The sequence below is a fragment of the Andrena cerasifolii genome, chromosome 14, assembly GCF_050908995.1.
Source record: "Andrena cerasifolii isolate SP2316 chromosome 14, iyAndCera1_principal, whole genome shotgun sequence".
Taxonomy (NCBI): Eukaryota; Metazoa; Arthropoda; class Insecta; order Hymenoptera; family Andrenidae; genus Andrena; species Andrena cerasifolii.
This window is the reverse complement of record NC_135131.1, coordinates 6,936,205-6,955,345: the sequence shown is the minus strand read 5'-3', so window position 1 is coordinate 6,955,345 and position 19,141 is coordinate 6,936,205. Positions and strand designations below refer to the sequence as shown.

The following is a 19,141-nucleotide window of genomic DNA, read 5'->3' as shown; positions in this document are numbered from 1 at the left end:
GTTAGGGTCGGTACCGGTATGCCCGGCCAGAGGGTTGAAGAGACGAGGGCGAGGTACACCTCGGAGGGTGAGCGAATTCGCAGCATTAAACATGGTGGACTCGCGCATTGGTTGCGCAGTAGCTGGGCGTTACGGGCCGCACCATCGACCAGCGGACTATACGCGCTCTACTGTATACCAACCATCCTGCGGCATGTTCCATCTCTCTCTCTCTCTCTCTCTCTATCTCTGTCTCTCTCTCTCTGTCTCTCTCTCTCTTTCTCTCTCTCTCTCTCTCTCTGCCTCCCTGCCTCCCTGCCGCTCTGACTGCTACCCTGAACCTGCCCATGTTTCCTCTAACTCGCCCCTGTTTTGTTTCTTGGGGTCATTTTAGACGACACGGTACGATGGCTCGTGACTTTTGGCACACATGCGTACGTGGATGATTTTCAGAGCTCGAGTTTCTCGTCGTCATTATAATTGTAGGTACTTTACGAGCGTCCCGTCCGAAAAGGACCTTTCGCTAGTTGAATGACACCTTCCTCGAGGAAAAGGGACACCCACGGTGCGCGACTGTGAACGCAGGGTGCGTCCGTGACCCACGCAACAGACTCGACAGGACTCCCCGCGGAGACCAGGTGACAGGAGCAGAGACGAGGAATCGTGCCATCAAAGACAAAAGCCAGACCAATATCGAGGACCGGCAGGAAGCAAGAGTGAATCGACTGAACCCAGCCCGTTTGCCGAGGGAGAGGATAAATACGTATCGAAAAATCGTCGTTGGAATCCCGAGGAGAGCCAGAAATTTGCAGTAAGATTTTCCCGAAGAGGGAAATGCTCGAGGGACTCAAAGAAGCTCGGTACTCGTCCGGATGTGGGGCGAGGGGGTGAGCGCGGTCTGTTGGAAGGGAGGATGCGCGAGTATAATAAAGGGTAAACACCCCTCCTCCTCTGCCCCTGCTGGGGGCCCACCACCGCCAAAGGTCCTTTGCGATTTCGTGAGATTTTCAGTTAATTTTCTGGTTCCTCTTATGGAGCCACTCCATCAAGCATCCCGCTCACCCCCGTTCCTCCTCGCGGCTCCAGCTTTCTGGGGCTATCTCTCGTCCACCATTCGGATTCTCGGCCGAGCCCTTCCCTTTTCGTAAGAGTTTTCAACCCTTCCAACGAGGCAGCCTGGTATAATATTCAATTACACAGCTGCAAGTAAAGTCAAACAAACCCACGGGCCTGCAAATCTCTCTCTCCGTCCCTCTCTACCCCCCTCTCTCTCACTCTCTCTCTCTCTCTCGCTCTCTCTCTCTCTCTCTCTTCCGCCCTCTCTATCTCTTTCTCTTTCTGTCTTTATCGCGCTCCTCGGCCTCTTCCAGGGTTGGTCGAGAGTCTCCGGTGCTGTGGGAGGGTGTATACACCCACCCCGTGTATATACGTTGCGTTACTCCACGTTACTTTACCCGTACCGTTCGCGCAGTTTGCAGAGACGCCTGGCCATGGTAACGAAGAGAGTGCAAATTCTTGTTTGGAAAAGACGAGACTATAGCCCCCGTTATTCACCCCTTCCGTGGCCCGTTCCAAAAGAAACACGACCCCCCTCCACTCTCCCTCGCCCCCCCCCCCCCAAAAAGTCCACTGTACGCGCGCTTGTACACGTTTTATGAATTTAACCCGACCTTAACTGTCCTGGAACGCAGCCTCCCGACCGCCGCCAAACATAGGCGCACCGAAACTTTCGAGCTCGATCTAGGTCCCCGTGTTTGGCGACCGCGTATTAATCCTTTACGGGTTAATGGATTAGCTGGCGGGTGGCGGTGCGTTAATTTTCGGGGGACGTGTTCGGATTTATTCCGTAAACACCGGGGGGTGAACGATGTCGAGGGCCGGTCCTTCGCGAAAAAAATGAAAGACGACGATGGCTGTGCCGTGGCACCAGCATGGGGTAGTTCGTGGGCTTTAAGCACGTGGAACATGCGAGCTTCTATTTTCTTGGCAATTAGAAGCGTTCCCAGCAGCTTCAGGTGAAAGGAGCGTGGATTTTCCATGAATTCGCTTTCTCGGCCGATCAGTTACGGACGAAAATTTGATGTTGGAGAACGGTAGAAAGGGAGTAGGATGATTTGCAGAGAGTAGAAGTGGGGGGCTTCAGGGAAATATTTGAGGAAGCAGTTGTCTAGCTGGCTCCATGTAGAGCTCTGCCTTTCTTAGGGAAACGAATGATACATCTGCTGAGATGTAAACTTTAAATCTTGTATTGATCATGCTACCAGTCTGCGACCATGAAGAGACTTCGCTGGCGCCATCTGTAGAAATTTTCCAGAGTGAAGGAAATCTCAAGGACCCTAATAGTCGTTTAACGGTTGGATTTCCAGTTGAAGCTGGGGATCCAATCGATTTATGGAAGATCGAGAAATTAATTTCCCATTTCTCTTTCGAGTACAGAATATAATCAACATTAGATGAATTAGGAGGACACTTATTTAAACTTACTACTACGAACCCCTACACAAAAAAGGTGAAATAGCTCAAGAATATCAGCCTGTAATTACTTTGACCAGTGTATCAATCATCTCGCTGCAGCTTTTCCCCAAAACGCCGTTAAGCAGTTGCAGGAATACTAGCGCGGAATTAGGGCATCATTAAGTAATTCGATTAAGGAAATGATGCTCGACTTTGCGTGTCGAGCTCGTTAAAATGTCAACGTGGGGCAACGTAAGGACGAAAAAAAGGGCTGGGGCGCACGGTTTACGTGAATTATCGACGATGATGAGCAGACAATGAGAGCAGCCCTGCGGAAACACGGCTATAATGGCCCACGGTTGGCCGTCGGTTGAACCCCACCGATTCTCGCAACTTACTACCCCCCTTTGACGTACAACTGACGAGTCGAGCGAATTAAATATGAATAAGCGGGGCGCCGTGTGACCAAACGATTCTCATAGCTCGCCCACCTTTCCTGGACAAATTACACCGGCACTTGGGGGACAAGGGGTTGATTGGGGGGGAGTTGAGTCGAGAGGATAGGAACACAGAACCTCGGCCAATATCTTGGCAAACTGTTGGAACTCTTTCGCTGATTCTCCAGCCTTCCAACCATTTTTAAGATAATAGCGTTTGAATAATAGACAATACGTCACGCCCAGTGCTCCTACTCAGGAATTTTCAAGAAAAATGATCTCATTTCTGATTTCTCGAGAAGCAAAAAATATGGAGAAATAAGGAACACTAGTCACGCCGTACAGGTGGGACGCGCGAAGCGCAGACCTTTCTATATTCAAACGCTATTATATAAAAAATGGTTGGAAGCACGACAAAATTATATATACAGTAATTATAGAAAATTGAATGTTCTTTTAATATTATTTGAACAAAATCTGGATAGGGTTAACCATTTTGGAAAAATTCTTTGAATCCAAACTATTGATGAATTCTACACTTTAAGGCCTGGTCGGCACCCTTCCTTTCCTGTTGTCCGATTGCAATAACTTTTTCAGGGTTACTATTTTTTTATCAAATGGCACCGTTCTAGGGGGTGAGAGCAAAGAAATACCAAAAAAAAATCGACTATAAATAAGAGCCACGCTAGTGCGCCAACGAGATCGGATTAAAGCTAATGAAAACTTAACCACCGCTTTCCTTAATCCTTTTCCTGGATAATGAAACGTTACATCGAGGTGGTGAATCGACCGATCGCAAGTCTCAGCGTGTTAGTAGCGATTGTAGCGATAGTATGAGAATAAAAGTTTGCATCTTCCTGTATTTCCTTCGTTCGTTTGCTTCCTTCGAGACGGAGGAACTGCAGGTTCCCCGGAACACAGGCTTGCCACGCTTAATTCCAGCTAATTAATAAACTTTTACCATCTCCGTGTTTGTGCGCCACCCCCCGCCCGCCCCCCTCGAAACCCTCTCCCAGGCGGCGTTCGAATTCATCTCCTGGCAGTTCGTCTCAAAGGGTGGCTTTACTGTTCGTTCACTCGCGGCCCTTTCTACTACCCGCTTCCCACCCCCGCATCCCCCCCTCGGCCTCACCCTTCCCAGGGCGAGTTTAACCGGCTTCAAAGACACCGTACAATCATCCACCTTCCGCTAGACGAAGTTCAAAGACCGGATCTTCCGTCGTTTCCCCGTTTCCACCACGACTTTTTTTCCCCCCGACGGAACCTCTCGCGCCGAGCCTCGGCTGGGGGGATGTTCTCCACGTTCGTCGCGAGGGGAAATCGCGCGGTAAGTGGGGAAATTCAAAGTTAATTGCAGCGTCTCGGATATCCGCGCATCGCTCGCTCGTTACGATTAATTAAACCGAAATTAATCGTTTCCTTTCCGTTTCTTACACCGTTCGAGGCTGGTGCGCTAAATTCCACCCGGGATCCATATTTAATCGTAGAAATCGCGAGAAGATGCAGCTAACTCGTTTATTGTATTAACGAAAGGGATATTGATTCGTTGGATACGGATTGAACACATCTGTCTTAGCGTTTGAACAATAATTTTTCCCATTTTCGAGCGCTAGTCCCCTTATTGCACCCGACCCTTCAATTAACCAAGACGAGTGAGTCGAGAGGGATGATTTGCTCACAGAGGATGGAGGAGAAAGTGATGGTCGCGGTATTCCTTGCTGTAAAATTCACTTTGACAATTTGAATACAGCAGCCTACTTAGGTCTCTGCCGCAGGCACCATCGCGAGCTTCGTCGTTTCGGTGGATCCGATAGAGGAGGCGGCCATAAACGCACGAGCCGCGTTATTTGCGCCGTGAACGTGTGCTCTCTTCGCCAGTGTGTAAATCACGTCCCGGAAAGTCGGGGTTTATTAGCGACGAGGCGACCAGGCGGTGTTTGCCCGGCAACAGAAAGACGAGGAAGGAAGGGGGCCAGGGCCCAAGGATAACGGAGACACCGACTTAAAGATCCTCGACCGAAACGGTCGCCACCCTATAATAACTGTCGCCTTGTGTGCCGGGCGAAATTATGTCCCAATAAAGGCTTTACGGGGCTGCGCGAGCGGATGATATACCGCGCTGGCTCTTCCCTCGTTAATTGCACTCGGTATCAACGCGGCGGTACGAGATCGCGTCCGATTATCACGAGGGTGCATCGATGCTTGCTCAATGGAAGAGATAGTAATCATCGCTATCATCTCCACCCTCTCTTTAAATTTTAAACACAGCGGTGTCCCTCGTAGCTACTCCACTAAACGTCAAAGGGTTCGGGCCCATTTCGAGCGGGCTAAGGTGTCTTAACTATTCGTTTCCAATAGCTTCGTGAATTATTCGAAAGTCGCGGGTCGTTACGTGCACGTGCTTGGACGCGTTTTCGATGTCCACCCGCGCCGTTTCCGGTCACGTGGCGACTCAAGGCTCGAGAGGGTCGAGGCGACAGGGTAGGTGGCCCCGTTTATCAGAAGGAAGCCGCGTGCCGGTGACGCGTAATTACGACTCCCACCTTACGTTACACATCATTTGCATCGAATTTTCCCCGGACGCGCAAACACTCGCGTCCCTGGACATTAATTAGAGGCCCGTGCACGGGGACAGTTTATTCGCCTCGTGCCCACCCCCGAGAATCTTACTTTCCCATGAACTGGAAGACGAACCCAATCGTTGCCCAATTTACCGAACTCAAATATTAGACTGGCGAGCAGGCGATGCTGTTTTTTTTTCGCGCAGGCGATTACCCTTTTCGCGTGTCTTCTACTGCGCGACGGATTAACGCAGGTGGAGTAATTAATATCTACGCAATTACTGTGCCGTAACAGTTTGAGAGAATTGCCTTTCATAAGAAATCGCGAGCAAGCGATTGTAACAGGCCACGGAGCAATTCGATCAGCAGCGTTCGGCTGTCGTAAGTGGAAGCGATAATACAGGATAATTAATTTTGGCGCGCGGAAGAATGCTGAAACTGAATACGGGAGGCGAAATGTGGAGAGGCGCACTCGGTTGCTCGACGGTGTCGCTTTGAATCGACACACACGGGTACCCTTTTTCCGCACATATCTAACGAACAACTACTAGGTATATTTGCCAGGCATAAACGGAATACGGCGCGGAGCGGCGGGGGGTTGCGGCCGCGGGTATCTATGCCGCGCCACTACCCTGTAATAATAGGCACTCGCTCAAATATTTCCCCGGTTAAATATTTGATCTCGTTTTTATACCATTTATTAAAAGCCGCAAGTGAGGCGAGCTCGCACACGCGCACACGCGCACCTTAACCGAAATCTGCCTCCCCGATCGTTCCGTGGATCGCGAGTCGCGACACGCCAGCTCGAAACTTCCGCGCGAACCAGCCCTCTCCGTTTCAATTTCCCTCGACTCTCGCTGTGGACCGTCATTAGCCCAATTGAACTTGGTCATTCGAAAATATTAGGTATTATTTGCACTAGATAATTGATGGAATTCTGGAGAAATTAGGGAACCGTAGAATAACGAGTCGTGAAAAGATCTACTGGACCCTCATTGAAAAAATTAATTATTATTTATAATATCTATTCTGTGTATTGTTATAGCAAAAAGCGCGATAAATATTTAATACCATAGATCGAAACTTTTAATTGTCAAGTTCATTTATTTATTTATTTATTTCATATTACAAAATAATTATATATGTATGCACAACTGTGTACATAATATATATTTACTTATTTATGTATGATAATTTTTAAACAATTTGGTTGTACACTGTAATCTACAGTTGTAATATGTTGTGATTTCATTTACTGTAAAATTCTGTACAATCGTTACAAAAATCGGTTCTATAACCGCTTTGGAATTTATATAGAACCTAAAAAATAAAAGTTATAGAGCTGTATAGGAACCGTAACTTAAGCTGATATAGTCTGACATTTAGGTTCCTTATAACAGTTATTAAAAATAAAGGTTCTTCATAACTCTTTCAATCAGAACCTTTATACAACAGTTTGAAACAGTTACTTTCGGAACATATTCAAGTCCTGAGATCTAGACTTGAGATCCTCGCGTTCAAATTTCTCGAAAATAAAATCTCGTGAGAGCTTCGATTAGTTAAGAACTCTATCGATTCCACGAGACGATATTGATTATGGTATTCGTTCTCCAGCGTTACCAGTTCATAAATAAGCTCCCACTTTACGTATTTCCGTATTAATAAACATACGTTGCAACGTTTGCGGTATTAATAAACCCGTCCTGTAGCTTTGCTTCTTTAGGCGTCTAATATTGACCCTTGATCGATTTTACGATTTCCGCGGCCCTTACCCCGACGCAAGGGACACAGTGGCTCTTTTTTGCCAAGATTGCATTACTCTGCCATTACCCGTGTTGACTGAATTTCGTTTCCACGTCTGCCCTGTCAATATTATCCCTCCACTACCCTCCTCCACTAAAACTTTGTCTAACTTCTGCGAATCTACATTTATACGATACTCCTCAAACACATTAAATGGGTGTATCGATCGGCCGTCGGCGGCGCTGAAAATGTTACTATCGCAGAGGCTTCAATCGACCAGTATCTCTTTCGGCAACCACCAACAGCCCCCGAAGAGAAGCAAGTTCTCCAATACGAAAAAGGCCAGCTAGAACCACGATACATACACCTATCGTCACTCCGCCCGAACGGAGAAGAAGAGGAACAAGCTGCGAGTTAAAGCTCTTTTCAAAGCACACCGATTCGACTGCATCCTCTGATACCTAACACGAGCACAGAGAGCACACCGGCCAGCGTTGCACGTAAGCTTTTTGCGCTTTTTTCGAAGCTGTACCAGGACGATTCCTCGATAAGTGACCTCGCCGCATTACCTAGATTACCATCGACCCTCGACCACCCCCGGCATCCACGGGGCTCAATGGTCAGGCTCGGTCAATATACAGGGTGACTCCACGCACTGGGTCGGGACCTGGCTCTTTTCCACTTCAACAAGGAAGAACACCTTAAAAGTCCTATCTCCAGTATCTCCCTCTGATCATATTCACCCTCTCGTATAAACCTTCAACTATAATGCAAGCCTCTAATATAAAAAAAACTGCACAGTTTCACTCGCATATGAAATTATGAACGCATTTGCAACTCGCGAATGCGCCACGACGCCTCTCGAGGAATGTTTCAAGCACAGAAGCGCAGAGCTGGCTAAGCAGTGGAACGTTTCCCTCCCCAAGAGGATCAGCTACGAGTCGGTCCAGTTTCTAGGATCACCCTGTACTCCGGGAGGGTGGAGGGTGGCGCGGGGGAGGCTCGCAAGGGGCTGCACGGTGTACAGAACGATCGCCGAGGATCGTGGTAGGGCGAGTCGGAAACGGAGGAGTAACAGCACGGCGAGAGAGGGTGAGACGGACAGAGAGAGGAAGAGGGAGACGGGGTTGTACGATCGTGGGGGAGTGGCGCAAACATTTGCCTGCCGCCCGGTAAATTAAAAGCACACAGAGAGGAGAGAATAGAAACTGGGAGGAGAGTGAGTAAGTGAATGAGCGAGCGAACGAGGGACGGGGGATGATCGTAGGTGGCCATCGCTTTCTCTTGCACCTCTTCCCTCTGGCAGGCGGCGCGGCTCGCGTCCCGCTTACCAGGGCGAATCTCAAGCGGGGTAGGCCGCTTTGCCGGCCACTCTTCTGTGTACCCACGTCCGCAACAAACTCCAAATTCACTGGAAAAACCGTTCGATTAGGCGGCCGCTGCGTCTCGACGCCGCTAGACCAGCCTCTGTGGAACCGTTCCTCGCGGGGGTTGCCTCGAGGGGGGTGGAACGCGCGCCTGGCGAAGTCGCGCTCGGGGAAACTTCCCGTTGGATGCTTGGTGCCACGGCGAAGCAAGTTTAGCGACTCGGGTTTGGTACCCGAGGGGGTTGATCCATTAGGTAAATGGACAAATGGGAGGATGGATTATTGCTTGTACTTTCGGGGAGGGATGAAGAGGGGCGATTGGTTCACGAGGGACACGGTGGCTTGGATACGGGTGTGCGAATGATTTGAAATATTTTGTGCAAGCACAAGTGAGCACTTTTGATTTATAGTTAATTAAAGGTAGATTTTAGTGGGGGATGGTGTTTTGGAATCAAGTGTATTTAACGTATTTGCTTTAGGTGAAACTTTTGAACGCGGCTTGGTTATTTTCTTGCATTTGAATTCTGCTCGCCGGCAGAAATTTCTGTAAACAATTTGCTATTACGGTGGCGGGTTTCGCGAGGGAAACAGCGAACTTTTCGAGGCCGCTTCGATTTTTCACTGCCCGAGCCACGAGGTTTTTCATCTTCTGACATATTAAAATAACAACGAACGTTCTCTGTGAAAATTACAACAAACAAGCCGCGCGAGGGGGCAGCCTTTTAATTTATTGCGCCGTTACGCGGGAACGCGATAAATAACACGCTCGCGTTTTCGGCAGCTTGTGTAAATTAATCTACAACATTGCTCCGCACTTCGTCCAATAAACAGCCGACAACGTAATTGCGTTTTGAATGCGATCGAATATTTTACTACGAATTTTCATTTAATTCCACGTTTCGTTTATTAAATCCATCCTAATTCAATCCAAATTCTGCTGTTTATTCGAATAACAATGTATGATCTGCAAATGCCAGAGATCGCGTTTCGAAGATACGGTCACAGAACAATTTTAAACGGGCAGTAAATGGCACGTTTACAAAAGGAAATAATGCTAATGAAGTTGTGACGTTTGTTTGATCTATGATACGCGAAATATGAATAAATGAAATATAATTCATTAACTTCGGGAAGCCTGCTGGCTAATTAATAAATTTAAGTAAGAACTAAATGATGTTTCGCTTCAGCGACCTACTTCAACTTCGTATGAAAAAGAATCACCAAAAATTCTTCGACGAAACATCCCCATCTCAAACTCTCCCAAAAAAAATTTCCAGATGCAGTCATCCAGCATCTTTATTAATTCTGAAAAAGGCTGTGTGCCGTTTAATCCGACTTGGAACGCGTGTTCGCCCGAAGGGTGGAACGCAGGATCGTGTGAAAATCAAGTCCTCGGTTCTTATCGCGTGTCATTGCCTCCCTCGTTCCGCTTTGTCTCTCAATCGGTCGCTTTATGATTCGTTTGGATCCCTCCGACGTACCACCCACTCGCCCAGCCACCCTCTCTCTTTTTTCCCCGTCATCTCTTTCTCCCTTTCTCCCTTTCTCCCTCGTCCAGCCATCAAACGTTCGCTTGGATATGCATGTCGTTTGCGGCGATGGGGTGGAGCGGGATGGCAGTGCGAGCCTCTCTGTGTTGACAGGTAAATATTTGTCGCGGCATACACCACCACCGTCAACCACCGTCAACCGCCACTACCATCATCTCCACGTTCGCGTTCTCCGACACCCATCCACCCCCAGCCCCCGTGTCCCAGCCGTCTGCTAATGGTGTCTCCTCCTTTTCCTCGTTTTCACGCCGGCACCCAAGACACTGGTGCACGTGTCCCCCACGAAGCATCGAGAGTTGTTGCGACAACGACTCGGCAACTCCCGAGGGTGTGCAAAGATACGAGCTTCCCCGAGCAACGTGCCAATCCACGGCAACTCGTGGTCTTTGGGATCACTTAAAAGGTCTAACAGTCAAAGTCAATGCCACAGACTCAACGTAAAGAGAGCCCTAACGTTCCTACTGTTGGATTACTGTAATTATTAAAAGGCAAAAGCGATTCAACATTCAGGGAAACCTGAATATAGTAAAAGATAATGATACGTCTGAAGAGCATCTTATTCTTTCAATATCCGGCAACGATAAAACAGTCCGTTGTTAAAAAAGAGCTCACTTCTGTTCGGTATACCGTGTGAGAAAAGCATTCTTTCCTAGTCGTTAAATAAAACTAAAATATAAAATATAAAAGGCTCGTTTATTTAATAACCAATTTTCGATTCCTACCCCCAACACCTTCCCACTAAACGTATCCAGAAATATAAATGAACGCTCCAAGGACTGAGTAAGCTACCCTTTCACCTGCCTCCGGCACCGCCAGCAACTTGGAGAAGCATCCCCGTTTAAGAGGCGTGCGTCGTCGCGGCTGCTCCTCCGCCCTTCGAGGGTTAATTAAGAAGGAACAGCCGAGCGGTGACGCGGCCATCGATCGTCAACAAGTCATCGCGTATGGACACGCCGGGCGTCGCGCGTGCAACGATGAAGTGCGCGGCTTTCGAAGCGGGGGAGAAAGGAATCGGTGCGAGTGAAACGGAACGCAATCGAGTCTTTGTTGCGCTTTTACCTGGAGGCCGACTAGGCCCGCCACTGTCTGTCCGTGTTTGTCCCGCGCAAACTTTGTTTTTACAAATAGAACCACATGTTCCTCCGTTCACCCTCTAACCCGCTACCCATTCTCTCCTTCATCCCCCTTCCCGTTCCCGCCTTTTCCTATCTGCCGCAACGCTTCCTTTCTCTTTCCCGCTATCTCTCTCTCTCTCTCTCTGTCTCTAACCCCCCTGCTCCTCCACCTCCGTCCTCCTTCTCTGTTCCTCTTTCATCTTCGCCCTGCCGCGCCTCGCTCCCGCCCTCGCAACCCTCTTCATTCGTTCCTCTCCTAGACCCACACCCCGTGCGCACACACGCGACAGGTGGTAAAGTATAACAAAAAGGCAACTTCATTCAAACGGTTTGCATTGGATTCGCTTTGCACCTCGGAATTTCTTTGGAATGGCGCGCCCTCCCCCGTCAAATATTAGTTCGCGACAGGCTTTTGTGGCTGCTGGATTTCCGTCGGAAGGAGCGGAGGGGGATGAACAGCGTGCTCATCGAGCTTCCCGTTCTTTGGCCGTAATTTGGCGATCCACGGGGATCGAGTGGCGCGATTTTCGGCGGCCGCGATTCCGGCAGGGGTTTCGCACGGGGGGGAGTAGTCCCGGGGATTACGTTCCGATGCTCGGTAAGGAGCTCTTCAGAGGAACGAGTCTCAGTTCGCAATATTCCGCGGTGGAAATGAAGGAACGCGATTGGAAGCGTGCTATCTTCGGATCGATTGCTCGTCGAATTCTCCTGGAAAGGTCAAGATCGAAAGGATAGAGGCGCTCGCCTGTGCTCCGTGCCTTTGGCCACACGCGCGAACCACTAGCGGACGAGCGTTAATTAATATTTATGAGCAACGCGCCGGCATTTCTGCGTGCAACCTGCTCAATGAGTGGCAATTGTCAATGGCGTTCGCTTAAATTGCTCATCGAATATTCATGCAAACGCGGCCGCGAGAATGCAGTTCCGTTCGATACCGAGGAAAAAATAACCGACGGGAAACATCGGAATCCCTGCGAATCGTCGCCATTAATACCCTCGAATCGTCAACGTTTGCATACTGGGTCATAATACTCGAACCTCTTCTAATATTTAATTCTCCATGAAACTAACAAGCAAACATTCGCTTATAATGAATGGAGCTTCCTGATTTGAAATATATTTTTTGAAACTGCTTATAGTAACTAAGATCTCCTGAAAATTTTATCTGCAATCGACCTATTTTACTCGTGTTATTGAGGCGTACGCGAAAAACGGCAAAATCCTCTTATTTAAGAATAATTGGCTAAAAGCTGGCATCTGTATGTTTTTTCAGGTGCTGAATCCGAATACGATGTTATTTTTTGTGTAAAAAAATTTCCTTAATGAAAAATCGTTTTTTTTTGGAGATAAGTTAATCCGTTATTCAAATATTTTTTTATTCAGCTAATCCCCAACTCTGGTCTACACTCTGCACGAAGATGTTTCGCGCGTAGGTGAAACGCGGTCAAGAGAGGGCGTCACAGAATCGTGTGACGAAATCATAGATATTTAGCGCCCGTTCGAGGGGCACGGTTCCCAAAGGGAGGATCGATTCGAATTTCCGAGGGTCAACGGGATTCTGAGAACGGTTCTTTTTCTTCGTTCTATCGTCTGGAACAGAGGGGAGATTGTGAATTCGGCTGGGCCACGAGAGTCCCGGTACCACGTGGAGCGAAGGTAGGAGGTGTATACTAATTGAAGGGCCGGTTAGAAGCAAGACAGTAGCGAGTCTCCTGATTAACACCTCCGACGGACCACACACAGCCTCGGTTTTCAAGAATTCTCAGTCCTATTTTTGTTTATCGAGAGACAGAGACAGGCGAATCTGGCCCCTGTGCACACACCGGTGTCATAACGATACGGCCCTTTTCAACGGGATCATTGTCCCCCATTGTTCCTGCAACGAGCAGCCGTGACTGGCGCGATGATTCTGATGAACTACTGCCTCGACTAATAATTTCGGGATTACCATTCAGGTGTCCCGAGTCGGAGAAGAATATTAGCAATGCTAAGCATTCTTTCGAACGGTGCTACTTTATAGGCCAACCCGCGATAAGAAAAAAATAAAAATCTTGCAAAAGTATCGAATTATAGATTTTAAAGACGCACCTAAGAATACTCTAGCGACCACGCTTACAGAATTCTCGCCATAAAATTTCTAAGCTCCCTAATCTGCTTCGCGATTGAACGCGGACTCGCGCGGTCTAAGCTTGAAAATAGAAATAGCCAGAGCGAGCAGAGGCAACAGCTACGTTGCATCGAGGAGAGCGTTCGAAATGCGAAAGTGCAGCGGAGCGTTTCGCGAAAACATCAACAGCAGAAGGAGGATAGGGGAGGAAAAAGGCGACTACTTTCGGAAGTTCATGGAAGTTCGTTTACACAACTCTTTCCCGTACTGTGATGCATTATGCTCTCGAGACGGACTGACCTGAAATCTTCGGGCTCCGCTGCTCTTCAGGAAGGAACAGCATCGCGACTCGTCATTCCGCTGCGCTTTCTACGGGGCTGGCTGCAGGCTGCACACCACTGCACGCTGCTGCACACTATGCCTCCTGCGAGCATAAGATAGGTATCGCTCAGGTATCTCTATGTCTGCGAGTTTCCCCTTCGTTATTCAATTCTTCCCCCTTCGTGATATCAGACACCTTCGTTAACCCTCGTGCAACGAATGCGTGGTCATTTTGATCCAACTCTGACACAGTTCGCCACTTCTAAAAACCTTCTATTTCACGTTTTTCTGAAAAGTTGCCACCTACTGATACCTGGTCAACTGCTGGTACCTTTGCCCTACGTGGAACGAATTATGTATTCGAATTTTTCGTGAAACCCGTTTACCATAGAAACGTTGCAACGGATCAAACTGACACTGCATTCGTCTCACGCGACCATATCCACCACTCATCCGCCGAGGGTTAATTGCCATTCAAATGAGAACCCTATCATTTCGTGCCATCGGTAGAAACGAATGAACCTGACAGAATTCCTAAAATTCGCCCTCCCCTCTGTTCTCAGCGCAGAGTTCGCCTAAAGCGATGATAAGCTTCAATGGGAGAAGAGGTACCGAGGATTCGCGCCGGGAAGCCGCGAGTTGCGACACGCTCTAACGGCGGTACACGGTGCGTGCTATTCTCGAGCGATAGAAAAAGGCCAGGCCCCTGGTACCTGGTGTCATATTCTACCCGGTATGCTGTCCAGCCGACTACTTCGCCCGATGGAGTACTTGGTCCGCGCGCGACTCCTGAGGGCACTCGAGGACGAGTCGAGAGAGGCCCCTCTACATGGGTGGTCCATTCTCCTTGCGCATGCATTATATAAGTTCAGGAAAGTTCACACTAAGGATACTGACGCCGGGAGCTGTCCAGATGCGCTGGAATTCGATAATTATATCCTAAACCGTTCTCTCACGATCCCATCCTCATCGTCCAGGGAGAACTACTCGCCATGCGCGAGGCCATAGGCGGACGCTAGCTCCACGTGATAGACTCTTGCAAACGTTTCAACCTCTGCTCCCCATAGCTGCATTCGCGATGCCGTGGAAATTTAGGGGCGTTGCGAGACATCCAAGTTTCTAACAGAGTACTGAATGAGCTGCTGCCCAGCTTCAGGGACATTTAATAGAGTTAAAGACAGAGTGGAGATTTCTGTAGTGAAAGTTTTCGGAGGAGGGAAGAATTAACACTGAATTCTATCGTAGAAGGGAAATTTCACAAGCAACGTCAGACATTTTGTCGTCAAGTGTCCCGCGTAACTGGAATTTAGGAGAGTCCAAAGGGCGCGGGGAAGCTGCCTCGCCCTGCTCGAAAGCCAGCGGAGGGCAACGCGGTCGATTCATCATACCGTGTCCTACGCTGCCCCCAAACTTATGATACAACCGAGATGTGGAATACGAAGAGGTAGAGAAACCATCGCCTGTATTCTGCAGATAAGAGCAGACCCTATATTCTCTGTAACGTCGACTCCCACCCTCCCCTGTGATCAGACTCCTTCCGGTCCCAATTACGTTTCAGATACTTGCGTGGTCACGGAAGGATTACCATCCCCGTGAAGCCAGCACTTCAGAAAGGAAACCCGTACAGCGATGAGCAAAAGAAGTGCGGAAACTTTACGCGGCTCCTTTTTGCAAGAAGACACTGCCGTCGTGAGAACGACGAATTACGAGAGTCTTGGTATTTACGTGTTCAAGATTTGTAGGAAGGCAATTGCTTTGTCCGAGAAAGTAGAATTTCTTGGTGCCGTGCTGCTAATGAATCGAAGCTAAGAGGCCTCTGTTGCTTATAATGCTTTCAATAGGCTCTAATTGTTTCTGCTTTCTATTATAAACAAGTTCTTAGTACTACCTTATTGTAGATCGTGTATTATTGTCTTGGAAATATTAGTAATGCAAGTAACCGTGGAAAGGATTTCCTTTTTGCTTGTTTTAAAAGACGAGGGAAACAGAAATGTAATTTTTAATGAAAGATTGTCTTAAAGGGTTATACCTAGTCAGGCGGCCGAAGAGAGGCGAATATTTGTGAATTTTTTTTGAAGAAGCAGAAGCGTATATTTTTGCAAAACTTTTTGCGCTTAAAAGAGCAACATTTAAAGAGCATTTGGTTATTTTTTCGTGGAAAAATATTTACGTTTATAATAAAGTAACAACCGAGATCCAAGAAGCATTTTTAAAAATTTGCTTTTGCGGTGAGCACTGCCATTCGGAACCAGATTATCTAAAATTAAAAAACAAAAAAGATTTCGTTAGTATAAGTATTAATGTATCCTCCGATTAACGGAGGGAATTTCCGAAATATTAATTTAAAACAAAATACTTAGCGGTTATTTAAAGATGAATGAATTCAACTTTAAGTAGCCGCCATTTTGTTTTGAATTAATATTTCGGAAAATTCTCTCCGTCAACCTGAGCATACATTAATATACTAACGAAATCTTTTTTGTTTTTTAATTTTAGGTAATCTGGTTCCAAATGGCAGTGCTCACCACAAAACCAAATTTTTAAAAATGCTTCTTGGATGTCGGTTGTTACTTTATTATAAACGTAAATATTTTTGCACGAAAAAATTACCAAATGTTCTCTAAATGTTGCTCTTTTAAGCGCAAAAAGTTTTGTAAAAATATACGCTACCGCTTCTTCAAAAAAAATTCACAAAATATTCGCCTCTTTTCGGCCACCTGACTAGGTATAACCTCTTAAATAATACAGCTTTGAACACTTTCTATTGTGTTGTTGGAATAATGATCGAAGTGGAGAGGATTCTATTAAATGCGAGACGCTATTCACACCAAACAATGGTTCGTGTTTGAAACGTACGACATTTCATCTTAATATCTAAAGCAGAAAGTGTTTGTGTGTTTGTCTGTCGCCTAAAAACTTTCGAACGGTAAACTCTGGGGTCACGAAACGTGTCTCCGCTCATTATGCCTAGCTAATCCAGATGAATGTAACTATTTTCCCCAAAAAATAAGTAAAAAAAATTTTTTTCTCATAAAATCAGAATCTAATTTTCGGGCGAAGCCGAGTAGTAAAGCTAGTAGATTTATAGTAACGAATTAATCTTCGAATAACGTATCCGCACATTGAACCCAGTATTTCCAGTTTCCACACACCTCTTAACGCAATTGTTCCTCGTCCTCTCAATTCGTGAATAGTACATAAGAAATAAACGAACAACGACAATCCCTATTCGACAGTGACGCCACTCCAATGACGGAAAGTACGTTACAGAGCGACACGAAATTTGAATCGCATTTAGGCTACTATAATAAAGATAAGCAACAAAACGATATCGAAAATATTAAAGACCAGACATAGAAGATTACCTTTCTCACAATCTGGACCTCCGATCTGCATAATTTCCCCTAAATTGGCATTGATTTTTCACTTCCTACTTGCATTTTGCGTGTTTCATGAAACCGACAATTCGCACTGAAACGAGAGCACCGTTCGAGAATCGCAATAGCACTCGTTACGTCACTGTATCGATATTAGTCGCGTATCGAAGCCAGCCAGGAACGATTCGAGTAAACAGCATTTTCCCGCGGATAATGTCCCTTGCAGCAAAAGTCACGTGCGGGACGTGCTGCGCGGTGTCGTTCAGTATAATAGCGTACGTTCATTACAAGCAAGAGTACGACAGGTAATTAAAACAATACCGCGGTTGGAAGTGAGGTTATGTACGAGTGGCGCTACTAAACAGCGCCCGCGAATGTGTTCCCGGCGTCGCGTAACACGGACTGAGCGTTCAATGATCGACGCAGGGCAGACGTAATACTGGAATATTTAAATGTAAACAGAAGGCCCGGGAGCACGGGTATGTATTTCTCAGAAGTCGTTTGACCTAGCATTCCAAAACAGAAGCGGCCTCGATTCACTCGCGCTCGAACGAGTCGCAAAAATAAAATTGTTGGATCGCCCAGCGATGTAAACAGTGCGGGACGAAAGCATTAGAGTTACCGAGCAAATATCACTGTTCCCAACAAACAAACTTCACGCTCCGCAGCTTTAAATGTATGATACTACTCGATATACGGAGAATATAACATGTAGAATGTAGATTAATAGAAATACAACGATCGGTCCGTGTTACACGATGCCCAGTTCGCGGTACGCAGTTCTTGAATAAGATCGTACATTCTCGTGTCATCATTCCAGAGAACAGCTTCATTTAGGTGTAATTCGCGATGTCGAGCGGCAAGAACGCCAGAGGATAAAGAATTTATATTTCCTTGAGCAACAGAGAGAATTAACGAAGAAACTACAAGCGGCGCAGAACGAGAGCGATGAATTGAGACTGCGTGGCACGTAAGCATCGTTCGACCATCACGAAAAGCTAGCTTCTTACGTTCAGCGTCTATTAATACGATTGTGTACTCGCTTGCCGCGGTAGTGATTTTCTTTACCCATCGTCCCGCGTAGTCGTTATCGAATTTAAGTGAAAGTTAAAGAGTCCGATTTCTATGAACATAATGACTTCAGAAGAGCCAAAAGATCAAACAGGTAAGTGCGCGGGAAGAACGTCTGTTACCTTTCTATACGCTTCTTAGTATTTCTCCATCACGTTCCCTGGTTGTAGATTTAATTTACATGGAAGAGAATCTGATGAGCTTGGAAAAGCTGGATCGCGCCTCACCAGATTTATGGCCAGAGCAAAGTGAGTACATATTAAGAAACGCAATGCTTTGATTTGGACAAAAGTGGTAGTATATCATTTATGTTAGCGGTTAATGAAGTTCCAGGTGTTAACGAATTCGTCGCTCAAAATTCACCGCAAACAGTGCCGTCCGCTTGGGCGGCTGGTCTTACCCCGGACGACATAAATCAGTTGCATCGTAAGCTCCGACTCGACGGTAGAATCTTTCGCATCGTATTTTGCGCGACGTAAAAGATGAACAATTTTATTTCAGAATTAGGAAACTTATCGATGACCGGCTTAATATCCGAAGTAAAAAAACTACACGATACGGCTTATCAGTTGGGCTTGGAGGAGGCGAAGGAGATGACTCGGGGAAAGTACTTAAACATCTTCAAGCACAAATAGTGCTAGCCCTCCGATAGATGATTAACAGTTCCCTTGGATCCAGCGTACGTGTCTTTGAACATTGACAAAGACTGATGGGAAGTTGGTGGCAGAGTCACAGTTCGAACCGTAGGACAAGATGCCTAACTGAGAGACGTGTACAAATGTTTATTGTTATTTTGTAAATGAAATGTATATGAAGAAGAATATAGTATGGCTTACCAGAAAGTACGTGTCGCCGTGGGAATATAAAAGGGGGCTTCCACTGTATCCCGCGCAAGGCATTCCGTCGCCAATTGCACACAATTCAACGGACATCCCTTGAGTGTAGTAACTCGAACACTCTTGATTCGATAGTGTCCTCATTTCCAGAGTCTGCTGCTCGCAGGATTTCGCTTAAACGATATTTAAAGGAATTGTTATTCGAAATCTCTGCTTTCTTTCG

At 46.9% G+C, this 19,141-nt stretch overlaps 3 protein-coding genes across 5 annotated transcripts in view; 2 read left to right on the top strand and 1 right to left on the bottom strand.

Moving 5' to 3' along the window:
* The window catches only part of LOC143376480 (chymotrypsin-like protease CTRL-1), a 131,414-nt gene that overhangs the window by 110,495 nt on the left and 1,778 nt on the right, over positions 1–19,141 (bottom strand). Inside the window, exons 6-7 of the mRNA XM_076826887.1 lie at positions 18,919–19,091; positions 17,000–18,843 (exon numbers count right to left, since the gene is read on the bottom strand). Of these exons, the coding sequence (XP_076683002.1) occupies positions 18,739–18,843; positions 18,919–19,091 (278 nt within the window). The 3' untranslated portion in view covers positions 17,000–18,738. The remainder of the gene's footprint in view (positions 1–16,999; positions 18,844–18,918; positions 19,092–19,141) is intronic.
* On the top strand, positions 17,180–17,985 carry Pet117 (cytochrome c oxidase assembly factor-like). The gene is made up of 2 exons (XM_076826895.1): positions 17,180–17,316; positions 17,832–17,985. Exons 1-2 carry the CDS (start codon positions 17,225–17,227, stop codon positions 17,983–17,985), a joined length of 246 nt encoding a protein of 81 aa, XP_076683010.1. The 5' UTR covers positions 17,180–17,224.
* Lin-52 (DREAM core complex component lin-52) lies at positions 18,037–18,924 on the top strand. 3 transcript variants are annotated; one of them, XM_076826894.1, is made up of 4 exons: positions 18,037–18,176; positions 18,253–18,330; positions 18,416–18,508; positions 18,584–18,924. In XM_076826894.1, the coding sequence occupies exons 1-4, from the start codon at positions 18,137–18,139 to the stop codon at positions 18,715–18,717; spliced, it is 345 nt and encodes a 114-aa protein (XP_076683009.1). In that variant the 5' UTR covers positions 18,037–18,136; the 3' UTR covers positions 18,718–18,924. The 3 variants fall into 3 exon arrangements, with proteins under 3 accessions (XP_076683009.1, XP_076683008.1, XP_076683007.1); XM_076826893.1 differs by having other exon boundaries at positions 18,410–18,508; XM_076826892.1 differs by having other exon boundaries at positions 18,398–18,508.